The sequence below is a fragment of the Pelodiscus sinensis genome, chromosome 9 (assembly GCF_049634645.1).
Source record: "Pelodiscus sinensis isolate JC-2024 chromosome 9, ASM4963464v1, whole genome shotgun sequence".
In the NCBI taxonomy this organism is placed as follows: domain Eukaryota; kingdom Metazoa; phylum Chordata; order Testudines; family Trionychidae; genus Pelodiscus; species Pelodiscus sinensis.
This window is the reverse complement of record NC_134719.1, coordinates 19,119,360-19,135,235: the sequence shown is the minus strand read 5'-3', so window position 1 is coordinate 19,135,235 and position 15,876 is coordinate 19,119,360. Positions and strand designations below refer to the sequence as shown.

Genomic DNA, 15,876 nt, shown 5'->3' with positions numbered 1-15,876 from the left:
GTGAGTGAGGGTGGTCTGCTTTGTTGGCAAGAGGAGATGGGACAAATGCCCACTTTTGTCAAAAAAGTTGGAACGGCCAGGACAGCAAAACCAGGAAATATAGTCACTGTTTACATTTTAATCCAAAGACTGTGCTTCTTGGTTCTTCATTTCCATACTCATTGCCTTTCACCACACTTAAGACCCATAAATAGACAAGAACATTAGTATTTCTTCTATTCCATTATTTTACAGTTAACATTTGCTTATATATTTTTGAGGTTGATATATTGTAATAGAAATCTACGATTTCACTACAGCTTGATATTGGTCATTATCTGCTAAATAATCTACACACTTTTCTTGATCATATTTTGTTTGGTTGAAATAGGACATCAAAGTCGGAGTTACAGATGAAGAGGACATCTGTTTCTTTTATTGGCAGCCAAAAACAAATGAGCTACATTAGTGGTTTCAATCCAAGTAGAGTGGGATCATTGAGTCGAAGAAGCTTGCTGATGGCTTCTGATGGCAAAACTGTAGATAAGGGGTCTCTCATAGGTAGCAGGCATACCATTCAGGTAATAAACTTTGCAATACCAAATATTTCTGTTTAATTGTTTATCTTAAAACTTGTCTGGAAGGAGGATTGGGTGGAGTCCAGGGGGTAAAGGAGACAATGTGATTGGCAAGTATGAAGTTGTAACATTCTGAATGTAACAAGGGTTGGCTTTCTAGGAAAAGGGAGAGCCACAGTGTGGGTGTTCCAGAAGGCAAGAAAACCAGTTGGAAAGGATGATGAACTGTGTTTAAAATGTATCTTCCCTGATTCCTTGAAAGTACAGAGAATTAGTGTAGGAAATGCCTTTATTCTTGCTGATCAGGGATGTTTAATTTTTTTTTTAACAAAAGATCTTTTATCCCAAAATGACATCAGTCATATGTGTTAATTTAAAAGAATAGCAATTAAAATTAATTTATTTTGAAGGTGCATAAGTTTCACTCCCTTGGCATTGGTACTTTTGATGTTATAAGCTATCTTGTTCTCCTTGTCTATGGCGTCTTGGGGGGAAATAAGATAGATGAGACCACGGTTTTTGCTTTTAATAAAATAAGCAGGATTTTTTTTCTTAATGTTAGGCATCCATCCATCATAAAGGGAAATATTTCTTTTGTCACCTCTTTAGCAAATATTTGATATGTCTAGCATATTTGCTTGACTTCATTTTTGTTTAAGGCTGTATACAAACAGCTAAATGCTCAAGGAAAGCTTAATTCCAGATACAATAAATGAATGATACATTTTATAAATTCAGTATGTTACATGTAACTAAGGTTTTGCATGCAAACCAGGAAAAATTGTCAATCTCGGATAAAGCATATTACATACATGCATTTCTCTGCTAGTGAAGGGGTCTTACACAGGCCCTGTCCATTTAATTAGCCTTGAATGTATGGCAAAGGCAGTGCACAAGACACTGTACAATGGAACGACTTTTTCCCTTAGGCTATGTCTAGACTACATGGCTCCATCGACGAAGCCATGTAAAATAGTTTATTCAGCATAGGCAAAGAAGAGGGGATTTAGTAATCCCCGCTTCATTAAAATAAACATGGCCGCCGCGCTGTGCGTGCCGACAATCAGCTGATCCGGCATAGCGGGGAAGTCTAGACGCGCCGCGGTCGACAAGGGAAGCCTTTCTCGACCACTCCGGTATGCCTACACAGCATCGTTAGCTTGAAATAAGCTACACAATTTGCACTATGCAAATTGCATAGCTTATTTTGATGTTCTTTTCAAATAGCTTACTTCGTAATTTGGCGCTGTCTATATAACACCAAATTTCGAAATAACTCGCTATTCCGAAATGTCCCTTAACCCTCGTGGAACGAGGGTTACCAGGATGTCAGAATAAGCTGCCCATTATTTCGAAATATATTTTGAAATAATGGGCTGCTTCAATAGATGCAAAATAGATGCAGTATACATGTTCTCTTCGAGCACTGTTTTTCAACTAGTGGTACAAATACCCTTAAGGGTACTCGAGAGGAATCTGTGGGGTAAGTCAACACAACTGAAATTTGGAGAAAACTGAATTTTTGTTTTAAGTTTTACAGAGCTTTATTATTTTTGTACTTTTTATACCCAAAAATTTCATAGCCCGCCTAGCTACGATTGAGTTGTTTAAACAAATGTGTTGCAATGGTAGAAAAAAATGTTGTGTGTCTGAAAACTGTAGGTCCTGGGGATACTTATTTTTTTTAAAGGGGTACTTTATAAAAAAAGAAACACTGCCTTAGAGAATTTCAGGTTCCAGTTATGTTAATCTGTCTCCTTTCACAAATACAGGCAGTCCCCGAGTTACGTGGATCCGACTTACATCGGATCCCTACATATGAACGGGGCTTTTCTTGCCGTGGAGGACGCGGGCGGCGGGACCGCCCAGACGCACCGCGGTCCCGCCACCCTCGTCCTCCGCGGCGAGAAAAGCTGCTCCGCGTCTCCCTGGTCTGCTGGGGGGGTACCCCAGCAGACATGGGAGACGCAGGCGGCGGGACCGCCGAGACGAGCTGCGATCCCGCCATCCGCGTCCTCCGCGGCTTTGCTCCGCGTCTCCCTGGTCTGCTGAGGCGTCCAGGGAGGCCCCCCCCAGCAGACCAGGGAGACGCGGAGCAAAGCCGCGGAGGACGCGGGCGGTGGGACCGCGGCACGTCTCGGCGGTCCCGCCACCCGCGTCTCCCTGGTTTGCTGGGGGGGGGGCCACAGCTAGTGCCCCCCCCCCCCCCAGCAGACCAGGCTTTTCTCGCCGACGCCTGGGGTAGAGCAGCTGGGGCGCTGCCGGGTTGGTCCAGTAGCACCGAGGAGCGGCGCTGCGGGACCAACCCAGCAGCGCCCCAGCTGCTCTGTCCCAGGTTTCCAGATTCAGCCACTGTTGAAACTGATCAGCGGCTGATTCCAGGAAGCCCGGGGCAGAGCAGCTCTGCCTCGGGCTTCCTGTAGTCAGCCGCTGGTCAGTTTCAACAGCGGCTGAATCTGGACGCCAGTTCCGACTTACATACAAATTCAACTTAAGAACAAACCTACAGTCCCTATCTTGTACGTAATCCGGGGACTGCCTGTACGTTAGAGTTGTTCTCCTATTTAAACAAAAAGTGGACAATACGTTTTGAAAGAACATTTTTCATTTTGTATTAATAATGTTTTGAATGATAGAGCTTTTATCCAGTATTGTGAAGGCACTATATATATATATGATATTTGCCTCACTGCACTCTATGTGGGAAGTATTATCTCCTTTTTATAAATGGGAAACTAGAGTAGGGAAATTTAAGTGGCTTACAATGGTATACAATTACTCACTTAAATAGCCAAGAAATATATATATATTTACTGAGCAGTGAAATTAACTTTCTCCAATATTAGTGTGGTTGATTTGAAAATCACCAGTTTTGAGAAACAATCATCTTCTTAAATTGAAAATAATCTGTGTTTAAATCCATGAGATGTTGACAGAGAGAAGAAACTCCAATATAAAGTATAAAGAAAATTCTGATTAGAACCTTACAATGTGCTTACAGTATTTTTTTTTTTTTTTTGGCAGATGAAAGTTTTTTAGGGAGAAGTTAATACAAATGTAATAAAGTTCCATAATAATTTTACAATATTAGTGCTATGAACCGGCTAGCCTCTGATTTGTACCAGATTTTGCTATAAGTTAGGTCTACTAGGTTCCTTCACAATGACTATTATACAGCAGCACAGCCTGAAAAATCAGTAATGGTGACCAAGCAGGAGTTGTGGCTCATTAGTTTCTCAGTATTCCTGAAACAGCTTCCACTGGCAGTGTTCCTAAGAAGCTCTTGGCAGAAACAAGCTGCTTCTCATGGCTGAACCCCTTGAGGGAGAGTGGCAGTGTAAACAACATCTACTCTGTCAACGTATGCTGGTAGAGAGGTTTCCTTCCCCCTGCGTATGTCAGTTACTGGGGTGAATATTATCTGTAGCTCAAAAGCTTGTCTTTTTCACTAGTTCTAATAAAAGATACTACTTTACTCACCTTGCATGCTACATATAATTTTCATTTGTTTAGAGAACACAAGATTTTTATTATTGTTTTATTTAAATATTCAGATTTTTGATGAGCAAGGGAAAGATGTAACTCCCCATCCACTCTATCGTCCAGAACCAAGTGCTTCACTACACAGACAAAGCAAAATCTTATCTGCGCAGGATATCTCAGGGGCCACTGGATCTGATTTTCTGTCTTCCTTGTCCATCCATCAGACTTCTGGAGTTAATGCCAGCTTAGTGGGTCCATTTTCAAGGTATGTTGTTGCATTCCTTAGGTCAAATTCTGGTCCACACTATACATAGTTCCAGAATGGCCATACATGTAAGCTTCAGAAGTGTTAGTACCAGGAATATTTGGAGACCTGGGTTCTCATCCCTTCTCAAATTACTTTAAGGCCTCTCCCATTTCCTTAGCATTTCCTGTCAGCTAACTTAGGTGGTTCCCTGCTCAGCATGATGGCTTTTGTGAATCCCATTCTTAGACTCTCCTAATGTATTGTATAATGAGCCTATGCATTTCATCCAAGGCCGTGGATTCCACTAGTGGGAAAGGACCTAAAGTTAGGTGTTTCAATGCTGAGGCTCAGTCTGCTTTGTAGATCTAGCCCTCAGTTGCCATTGCAGCACCACATGAATTTAAGTGTTTGCACTATCATTTTTAGTTACTTTAAATTTTGGAACTGATAATCCATATAATAGAATCTATAATTTGAGTTATTCTTTCCTTAGCCTATTTTCCTGTGCTGGATTATGCATGTGTATATTTTTAAACACACACCTTTTGGGGAAAGGAAGTATACTAAGAAAATTGTTATATATCATAGAATACTAGGACTGGAAGGGACCTCGAGAGGTCATCGAGTCCAGTCCCCTGCCCCCATGGCAGGATCAAATACTGTCTAGACCATTTCTGATAGACATTTATCTAACCTTCTCTTAAATATCTCCAGAGATGGGGATTCCAAAACCTCCCTGGGCAGTTTATTCCAGTGTTTAACTACCATGACAGTTAGGAACTTTTCCCTAATGTCCAACCTAAACCTCCATTGCTGCAGTTTAAGCCCATTGCTTCTTGTTCTATCCTCAGAGGCCAAGATGAACAAGTTTTCTCCCTCCTCCTTATGACAGCCTTTTAGATATCTGAAAACTGCTATCATGTCCCCCCTCAGTCTTCTCTTTTCTAAACTAAAAAAACCCAATTCTTTCAGCCTTCCTTCATAGGTCATGTTCTCTAGACCTTTAATCATTCTTGTCTACATGCATCTGACGAAGTGGGTCTTTGCCCATGAAAGCTTATGCTCCTACACTTCAGTTAGTCTATAAGGTGCCACAGGACTCCTCACCGCTTAATCATTCTTGTTGCTCTTCTCTGGACCCTCTCCAATTTCTCCACATCTTTCTTGAAATGCAGTGCCCAGAACTGGACACAATACTCCAAATGAGGCCTAACCAGTGCAGAGTAGAACATAAGAATGACTTCTCGTGTCTTGCTCACAACACACCTGTTAATGCATCCCAGAATCATGTTGCTTTTTTTGCAACAGCATCACACTGCTGACTCATTCAGCTTGTGGTCCACTATAACCCCTAGATCCCTTTCTGCCGTACTCCTTCCTAGACAGTCGCTTCCCAGTCTGTATGTGTGAAACTGATTGTTCCTTCCTAAGTGGAGCACTTTACATTTGTCTTTATTAAACTTCATCCTGTTACCTCAGAGCATTTCTCCAATTTGTCCAGATCATTTTGAATTATGACCCTATCCTTCAGAGCAGTCGCAACCCCTCCTAGCTTGGTATCATCTGCAAACTTAATAAATGTACTTTCTATGCCAATATCTAAATCGTTGCTGAAGATATTGAAGAGAGCCGGACCCAAGACAGACCCCTGCGGAACCCCACTTGTTATACCTTTCCAGCAGGATTGTGAATCATTAATAACTACTCTCTGAGTACGGTTATCCAGCCAGTTATGCACCCACCTAAGTTGTATTTGCCTAGTTTATTGATAAGAATATCATGCGAGACCGTATCAAACGCCTTACTAAAGTCTAGGTATACCACATCCACCGCTTCTCCCTTATCCACAAGACTCGTTATCCTATCAAAGAAAGCTATCAGATTGGTTTGACATGATTTGTTCTTTACAAATCCATGCTGGCTGATCCCTATCATCTTGCCACCTTCCAAGTGTTTACAGATGATTTTCTTAATTACTTGATCCATTATCTTCCCTGGCACAGAAGTTAAACTAACCAGTCTGTAGTTTCCTGGGTTGTGCTTATTTCCCTTTTTATAAATGGGCACTATATTTGCCCTTTTCCAGTCTTCTGGAATCTCTCCTGTCTCCCATGCTTTTCCAAAGATGATAGCTAGAGGCTCAGATACCTCCTCTATCAGCTCTCTGAGTATTGTAGGAGCTTATATAAATAAGTTTAAAAAATTCTTCACCACTACCACCTTTCCTTCCTCATATATTATCACTTTTTTCATTTTAACTTAATTGTGTTAAGTGTATATTATTTTTAAAATGTTTTCCTATATATTTAAAAAAAAATTCAAAGGATTGATAGTGAGAGGTTCTGAAGATTCTCACCTGGCAGTTGTGAGCTCATAGCATCACATGGGCTATATCTAGACTATGTTCTATTTTGGAAAGAGAATATGCAAATTCTGCGGGGATTTGCATATCTTCTTCCGATCTCACTTTCAAAAGAGGATCTTTTGGAAAAAAACAAAACCTTTTTCAAAAAAACTGCCCTTCCTTAAAAAATGAGGTTTATGCGGTTTTTTCGAAAAAGGGTTTTTTCCCCCAAAAAACGCATCCAGACTACTTTTACTTTTGAAAGAGCCTCTTTTGAGAGATTGGAAGATATGCAAATTCCCACCGAATTTGCATATTCTCTTTCGGAAAAAAAATGTAGTTTAGATGTACCCATGGTGTCCAATACCTTACAGGATTAAAAAACTATGTAAGAACGAATCCCAGATCTTATTACAGTCTCCCTAATGATCTTTTTAGTACCATAGAATACTCTCTTTTCAATAAATTCATTGTCTTTCCAGTGTCTTTCTATGATTTTCTTTTGTAACATAAGCATTTGCTGTATGCACAATCACTATATAAAGTGACGAGGCTATCCTCATACCAGTACTTTGGTTTTTTATTATTAATTATTATTATTATTTTGAATACGGCCATATCTGGATTCTCACATCTTATTTCTGTATATTTCTTTATTATTAAAGGACATATGGAAGCAGCAGTATTTCTAAATCAACCATATCTACAACTGACTCTACTACAGATGAAATAGTAGAACCTGGTTCTAGACGGGACACAGCTATTAGCTTATCTGGTAAAGAAAATGTACTTCTGTAATTACAGAGATTCATACTGTTGGCTTTGAAGTAAGATTCTGGGATACACTGAAGTCAGTACAAGTTGAGGGTACTGAGCACCCCTCAAGGAACTCAGTGCCAACAGTACATCGCTCATAGTCAACACTTATTTTTTCACAATTAAGTTTTCCTCTTTTGATCTTAGACAGAAAAATATTTTTATTTTCACATTATCTGATTTGACAGAAGTACAAGTGAGGCGGGAAGAAATTAAAGAACAACTGACAAAAGAAGACATTGATAAGAGAGTGGATATTTACCTCACGGAGACAGAAACAATGTGGCTCTTCGACATGCCAACTGTCATGGTGTCTGTAGAATCTGAAGATGCTGAAAAAGTGCAGTATGTATCTGCACTTACAATTTACAGTTTACAATTGCACATATCCTGTGGCATCCTGAGCCACAATGTGGTCAGTGCCCTCAATTTCCATTGACTCCAGGGAATTGAAAGGGCTCATGAATGTACTGGATCAAGGTCCTTACTATCTACATTTCAAAACATTAATTTTGTCTAAAGGCCATATTGGACTCACTTCCATCTATAACAAGTTAGTCTTCTTTACGCTGTCTTGCTGACAGTTTAGACCTTTCATCTTCTTGGGCAGGTAAAGCAGTTAGTGAAAAGCAGAGGTGGGTAGTAACTTAGAGCACGTCTGCACAGTAGGGCTAAAGCCGAAATAAGCTACGCAACTTGAGCTTCATCAATTACGTAGCTTAAGTCGAAATGGCTTATTTCGGCTTTTGGCACTGTCTATACAGCAGGAAGTCCAAGAAAGCACTCTGCCTCCAACTTCCCTTCCTCCTTGTAAAATGAGGGTTGCAGGAGTCGGAGTAAGAAGTTCTCCAGCTCAACATTAATTTGACATTATGTTGAAGTAACTGCTTGTAGTGTAGATGCCGACTGTGTTATTTTGGAATAACTTCAGTTATTCCAAAATAACACTGCTGTGTAGATGTACCCTTAGAGACGACAAAACCCAGTACTGAAATGAATGTTTTATTTAAAATAATTTCCCTTTATTCAAGTAAAAAGGCTTTAACAAACAAATGTCATTCTTTAATTAATTTACCATCAGTTGGAGCTTCATTATCATTCTAGGAACAGAAAAACATGAGCAGTTTTTTATTGATTAAAATGCATTTATTATGGAGAACTTGCTTTTAAACAGTTATTCATTGTCGTTAATGCTGTGCTCGCAGGTAAGTTATGGGAGGATCAGGTTCTGTGTGGTTAGAGAGCCTTCAGGAGTTATGTTTTGATACAGAAAAATGTTCTGGGATTTCTGGTTTACCTATAGTAGTTCAGGTTTATTAAAATAAATAAAAATAAACCAACCCACAAGTTTGGTAAAAAATTCTGGATGTATGTTTTCCATGTATCTTTTCAGTCAGTAATTCCTAAACAAATGTATAAACACATATATAAACAAACAGTTGGGTCATAGGCCTGCTGGGTTACGCCACTGGCGAGCCTACAATGCATTATTTATCTTGGGCTGCTGCTTCCTGAAGCTCCCCGTGGCTGGAAATGGCGAACCATTGCGGGCCCACCAGCATTACCCCAGTGGGCCAGCGAATCAACTGTGAAAACCATTGCACTAACGTAACTTAGCTCCTTTTAAAAGTGTAGATCCTAAATAGGTTCAGCTAATTAGTTTCACTTTGGCCTTTTAGACTAAATTAACAAAAGTTCATAGGTGGCTACACCCCAGACTTAAGTGACTAAACCCACATTTAGGCACTTAAGTCCCAATTTTAGTCTCCATCGTGATTGACAAATCTCAGCCATTTTCTGTAGGGGCCTAAACAAGCTTGCACCTAAATGTACAGAGTAAATATTTCCTCAGCACCTAAATGTCTGCCTCTGGATATGCACTCTGGTGCCTCAGTATAGGCATCCATGTGACTATCTCCCACCTAAGCCTCAGTGTGATTCACAAACCAAGGTAAATAGGCTTACCTGTTTCCTGCAGGGCCCTACTCATAGGTGTGCTCAGAGACTTGTCTTACACATTGGATCTTATTCAGAATCTGGCCAGAGGAGGAACAGCTGGGTGGTAGTGCTATCCTCCTTACAACTCTTAGCAACCCGGTGACTAGAGCATTACCTCTGAAGTGAGAGATCTGGGTTCATCTCCTCCTCTGTCTGATGGGGAGAAATAATTTGAAAAGGAATCTCCCACCCCTCAGGAGAGTGCTCTACCACTGAACCATGTGATATTCTAATGGGGGGGGGGGGTCTCTGTCTCTCCAGTTGTAGTATGCTGTCTTTTGTGAATCACAGTCTAAGGCATGGGTTCCCAAACTGGGGGGGGGCATGCCCCCTTGAGGGTGTGTGAAGAAATTCCGGGGGGGGGAGCGTGTGACGTGACCCAGCCACACACCCCGGTCAATCCCACCCCAAGTTTTGCTGCTATTTTTTTGGAGGGGGGGGGGCGTGAGGGTTTCTCAAAAATCAAAAAGGGGGCGTGATGCCGAAAAGTTTGGAAACCACTGGTCTAAGGACACCTATCTCTCTATAGTCATTTTATAAAGAACCTAAGTGCCTAACTCAGGTTCAGAAAAATCATAAATGAGACTGTAATTCACAAGGTACTTAAAAGTCACTTGTGAGTCTTGCTCTTCCTCCCTAGAGTAACTGTCTGATCCTTGGCCAGGAGTTAACCCCAAAACCCAGAGATTCCTGGCCTCTCCCTAGGAACTTCACTGGGTAGAGTGTGCTAGGGCTCCGCCCACCCCCATGAACTCTAAAAGTCTGTCACAATGCATTTGCAGAATTAAGCTATGAGGGCTGGGATTCAGACTCCCACACATGATTTGGCCTACCAGCAGCATTTGGCATATTTAACATCTTATTACTGATGGCCAGCTGCTTATGGTACAGGATGCAGGGAGGAGGTAATCAATCCATCCTGGTTCCTAAGGGGTCTCCAGCCACAAGATATAAGATCACACCACTCTGCTATCCAAGGAATGTAGTAAGGGAATAGCGGGGAATAATCTGACTCTGTATGCACAGCATATACTGTGGACTTTCTGAGGGTATAGAGTGACTAAACTTTGTAGACTCTGGTTCAGTATAATCCACTTCTGCTTTTTGAATGTTAAAATAACTTTAAAAAGTGACATTTCCTCTTCACCGTTTCTGCACTCATTAGAGACTAGACAATATAGATTAATCACATTCCCCTTTGTATTTAGGCAGCATTTAATTAGCTTCATTCTGTAGTGAAGATGGTCAGAGCTACACATTTCAGAACTATATCTGAATTTCCCCAAAGTTAAAAATGTTTGGATCTGGTGTTTTGGCTCAGGCCCATCTCTATAATATTTTTCTGACCTATAACAATGTGGCAAAGTTGGGGTAGTAGTAACCACTGCCATGGAATATTTGGAGCCAAACAACCTCTGCTTTCATTGAAAAAGACAGGATCAGTAGCCCTTAGTTGAGAATACCATATCTTTTTCAATGTGTGGTTTTAATATGAAGAGATTTGGGTTTTTTAACATATTTGTAATTTTTCAAAGGAAAAGGAACAACGTTTATATAGAACTTTGTAAAAATAGAGTTGGTAATGATTGCTTTGTGGAAAGGATGATGCAAACTCTTAATGGAGCACCAAAGACTAAAGAAGTGCAATGTGACAAAATCTTCATGGAGGATAAAGGTAAATTATCATTCAGAAAAATGATAAATATAGCAAATGTTTACAAGCCCTTTCCCATTAAACATTTTGTACCTATGCTAATTGTTATTACTATATCTCGTTAGTTATTAAACTTAGATTCAGGAGAAACAGGGATCACATGATGATTACCAGTTGTGGTCTCTCCTGGGGCATCTGGTATTAGCCACTATCAGTAGACAGGATACGGGGCTAAATGGACCATAGGGCTTACCCAGTAGGGCCATTCTTATGTTAGAACACTAAAACAAATTAAAGGAAGACCTTGGGACTTGGTTGAGGCTACTTTTGTTAAGGTGCACAAGCAGGCTGGCAAAGAATTCAGGAAGTAGACCTGTGTGGGAAATGGTATTCGTATTTTGCTAAAAGTTGTGATTTCAAGATTTTTTCACCCCAAACTGAGATGAAAAGTTAAGATCTCAGATTTTTGCACTCGGAAAATCTGAAAAGAAAATTTGGTTTGGATCCATCAAAATGTTTTGAAAAGTAGTTTCAAACAAGAAAAACTGGATTTTTTGTTTAAAGATATCAAAATGGAATGTTTTTACTATATCTCATTACTTTCTAAAACTTGCAAAGAATATCTGAAATGAAAAATTTATCAATTTCTCTTTCCCGAAGAACATTTCATTCAGACAAATACGTTTTTTTCCCATAAAACTGTTTCTCTCAAAAAATTCCTGAGCAGTTCCATTAGGGAGTCCTTTCCCTGCTTGTACATTCATGTAGGAGCCAACCAGAATATCAGAGTTTGCATTTCTTGAGCATAAGATGTAGGGATGCTCGAGTGACCTGAAGTAGTCTTCCTTCCTACAGAAATGTGTCAGTAGGGGTAGCAGCATCTGCAAGGCCTTTGCCTCACTTCTCCATCTCCTGACCTTTAGAAACTGAAAAAACTTAAACAACATATGGTCCTGTTTTTTAAGTTACAGACTAACATAGCTACCCCTCTGAGATTTAGAAACTGGTTCAGGGAGCAGCTCATTCTGCATGCAATAAAAGGATGTAGTAGTTGCTTCTTCTAAGAGCTCCCTTTGTATACTGTCTGGCTATGTTGGCAGAGAGTATGCCAATGAAGTACTCATTAGCAACTTCTCACTCTTCATTAGCATAATCTCTGCCCGAGGCTTTTTGCTCAAAAACTAGCAGTATAGACGGATCCATTTTGTGCAAGATCTGTATTCATCCTTTTTTGAGGCATATGGATCCTGCACAAAAAGGGTTTTTTTGAGCAAAATGGATCCGTCTACATTGCTAGTTTTTGCGCAAAACCTCTTGTGCAAAAAGCCTCAGGCAGAGATTATGCTAATGAAGTATAAGAAGTTGTTAATGAGTGCTTCATTAGCATACTCTCTGCCGGCAAAAACTGACAGGCTACGTCTACACTGGCATGATTTTCCGAAAATGCTTTTAACGGAAAAAAGTTTTCTCTTAAAAACATTTTCGGAAAAGCACGTCTAGATTGGCAGGATGCTTTTCCGCAAAAGCGGTTTTCCGCAAAAAAGCCCCAATTGCCATTTTCGCGATTGGGGCTTTTTTGCGGAAAACACTACTGTGCTGTTTACTGGCCCTTTTGGGCAAAAGTCTTTCGGAAAAACACTTTTGCCCAAACGGGAGCAGCATAGTATTTCCGGAAAAGCACTGACGATCTTACATGAGATCGTCAGTGCTTTTCCGGAAATTCATCTGATTTTGCGGAAAACCTTGCCAGTCTAGACACAGCCACAGTGTAGACATAGCCTCTCAGCACCACAAATGCAGACAAAAGCTGCATGGCAAGAATGTGGGTCGGGAAGGCTGGGGACGGGGGCCCAAAGGCAGGTGGATACTGTTCCAGGGGACGCGTGGGGAAGGAGCCGCCGTCTCCCCCATTTCATGGAGGCTAGTCAGCGGGGAAGTCTGCCAGCAGCGCTGGTGGTGTGGCAAGAGGCGGTGGGTGTGCCAGCTGGGCAGTATTTGAGCAGGCTGGGGCAGGGTGTGAGTAAGAGGGATGAAGGTGGTATGGGGAGATGCTGCAGCCAGTAGAGCTGCAGGCAAAGAGTCTGGTCAGCAGGGAAGCCTGCTGGTAGCACTGGTAGCATGGCAAGAGGCCGTTTCTGGGGGAAAGGGTGTGTTCTGGGCTTGGAGTGTGGTGTCATCCCATAGGAAAAATGTATATTTAGAGAGAGAGAGAGAAAACAGCAAAAGTACCACCTGTCAATTGTAGGACCCATGTTAATGAAGCTAATTAAGTGGTTTCGAGGTGTCCTATTCAAAGCTATTGATGTTAAAATTTGGATGTCAAAGGCAGGGAGAATTGACTTTTTAGTGTGTTAACCAGTACTGTACTGTGTTTGCTTTTATTTATTTTTGTGTCTGACACCATATGACTGTATTTCCAATTACAAATGAAGTGTGTAGGTGGCCGATAAGTTTGTAACTCTGGTGATCATAACTCTGTGCTATGGTACTGCGTAATTCATTTTTAGGCATAATGGCCACTTCTTGGGACTTGTATGATTCCTTTAACGTCTTGGAAACAACACCTTCAGTAGCAGAAAGAAGTAGCAGACCAACAAGTGTGAGTAGCAGTAAATCTAACTTGACCAAAGACCGTGAACGAACTATGTCTACAGCTTCTGCAGGCAGAGGTAACTTTTCTTTCTAGGCTTAAATTTCTAGTGTTTTTAACTGTATAATCATATAAAGTTATGCATATTATCTGTATTGTTTTGGAAAAATTATACCAAGAACATGTTTAACTTTGAATGCTAAATTGTGCAGTTTGAAGTAAAAAACCCCCACAAGGTTCTGCATTTCACCTGAACCCTAATTTTGTCCCGTTGTGTATAAGTACTGTGATAGTGTTTTATTACATGGTCACCCTCCACCTAAAAATGCAGTATCATGTTACACTTTTCACTGCAACCTTAGCTACTCATTGTAGAATCATGTATTTCAAGATGGTACACCTAAGTATGGTGAAACATGGTCACATATTAATCATAAGGCTTTGTCTACACTGCTGAATTTAAAGTGCTGCTGCAGCAGTGCTTAAACATAGCAGTGTGGTCACAGCATCAGTGGTGGGAGAGAGCGGTAAACCCCCTCCACAAGGGGAGCCTATTTACACTTGTGCTTTACAGCTCTAACTTGCTGTGCTTGGATGCGTATGTGTGTTTTCCACACCCTTAAGCAAGAAAATTACATGCAGTAAAGTGGCAGTGTAGACAAGACCTCAGATAAATACAGTACAGTTTTTATAATCCTCAGAAATTACTGATCAAAATCCCTTGTTTGCTTTTGAAATAGGCTGTAATCTTGCAGCTCATACAGGTCTTCAGTTAACAAAACAAAACAAACCCAACTAGACAAGATAGCATTTGTGCTTCCCTTGAGCCTTGATCATCCATCAAAGCTTTCTAACTTTTGTTTCCCCAACTGCTATTCCTTTAATCAACAAGAGATGTTGCTACTGAATGATTTGAAAACCATTCTCTGCTGTGGGGTTTGCTCACTATGGCTGCGTCTAGACTGGCATGATTTTGCGGAAATACTTTTAACGGAAAAGTTTTTCCGTTAAAAGTATTTCCGCAAAAGCGCGTCTAGATTGGCACGGATGCTTTTGCGCAAAAAGTGCTTTTGCGCAAAAGCATCTGTAGCCAGTCTAGACACAATTTTGCGGAAGAAAGTCTCGATCCCCATTTTAGCTATTGGGGCTTTTTTGTGCAAAACAGTTCTTCCCTGTCTACACTGGCCCTCTTGCGCAAGTATTCTTGCACAAGAGGGCTTTTTCCTGAGCGGGAGCATGAAAGTATTTGCGCAAGAAGCACTGATTTTGTACATTACAAAGTCAGTGCTCTTGCGCAAATTCAAGCAGCCAGTGTAGACAACTGGCAAGTTTTTGTGCAAAAGCCATTGCTTTTGCGCAAAATCTTGCCAGTCTAAACGCACCCCCTGCTGCTTCCAAAGAACTCTAAACCCATATCCCCTTCATGGCCTGATGCAACTTTACAGGCTGAATCATAAGACTGTCACCTTATTTAAAGAGACACTTATCAGATTAAAAACAAAAGCAGTCAAATCAGTTTTCCTTTATTATATTATTAATACCACCTTAGAATATTAAAACTGGAAAACAAACTAAAAAAAAACTAATGTACTTTCCTCCGTGTGTAGAATCATAGAATAATAGGACTGGAAGGGACCTCGAGAGGTCATCGAGTCCAGCCCCCGCGCCCTCAAGGCAGGACCAAGCTCCGTCTACACCATCCCTGACAGATGTCTATCTAACCTGTTCTTAAATATCTCAAGAGAGGGAGATTCCACCACCTCCCTTGGCAATTTATTCCAATATTTGACCACCCTGACAGTTAGGAATTTTTTCCTAATGTCCAATCTAAACCTCCCCTGCTGCACTTTAAGCCCATTACTCTTTGTCCTGTCCTCAGCAACCAAGAGGAACAAATTTTCTCCTTCCTCCTTGTGACACCCTTTTAGATATTTGAAAACCGCTATCATGTCCCCCCTTAATCTTCTTTTTTCCAAACTAAACAAGCCCAGTTCATGAAGCCTGGCTTCATAGGTCATGTTCTCTAAACCTTTAATCATTCTTGTCGCTCTTCTCTGTACCCTTTCCAATTTCTCCACATCTTTCTTGAAATGTGGCGCCCAGAACTAGACACAGTACTCCAGCTGAGGCCTAACTAGTGCAGAGTAGAGCGGCAGAATGACTTTACGAGTTTTGCTTACAACACAC

General features: G+C 40.9%; 1 protein-coding gene across 1 annotated transcript in view; it reads left to right on the top strand.

The window, feature by feature from the left end:
* Positions 1–15,876, top strand: part of DNAI4 (dynein axonemal intermediate chain 4) — a 31,152-nt gene that overhangs the window by 1,857 nt on the left and 13,419 nt on the right. Inside the window, exons 2-7 of the mRNA XM_075936182.1 lie at positions 371–560; positions 4,112–4,305; positions 7,297–7,406; positions 7,636–7,792; positions 10,981–11,120; positions 13,607–13,768. Coding sequence (XP_075792297.1) covers positions 371–560; positions 4,112–4,305; positions 7,297–7,406; positions 7,636–7,792; positions 10,981–11,120; positions 13,607–13,768 — 953 coding nt within the window. The remainder of the gene's footprint in view (positions 1–370; positions 561–4,111; positions 4,306–7,296; positions 7,407–7,635; positions 7,793–10,980; positions 11,121–13,606; positions 13,769–15,876) is intronic.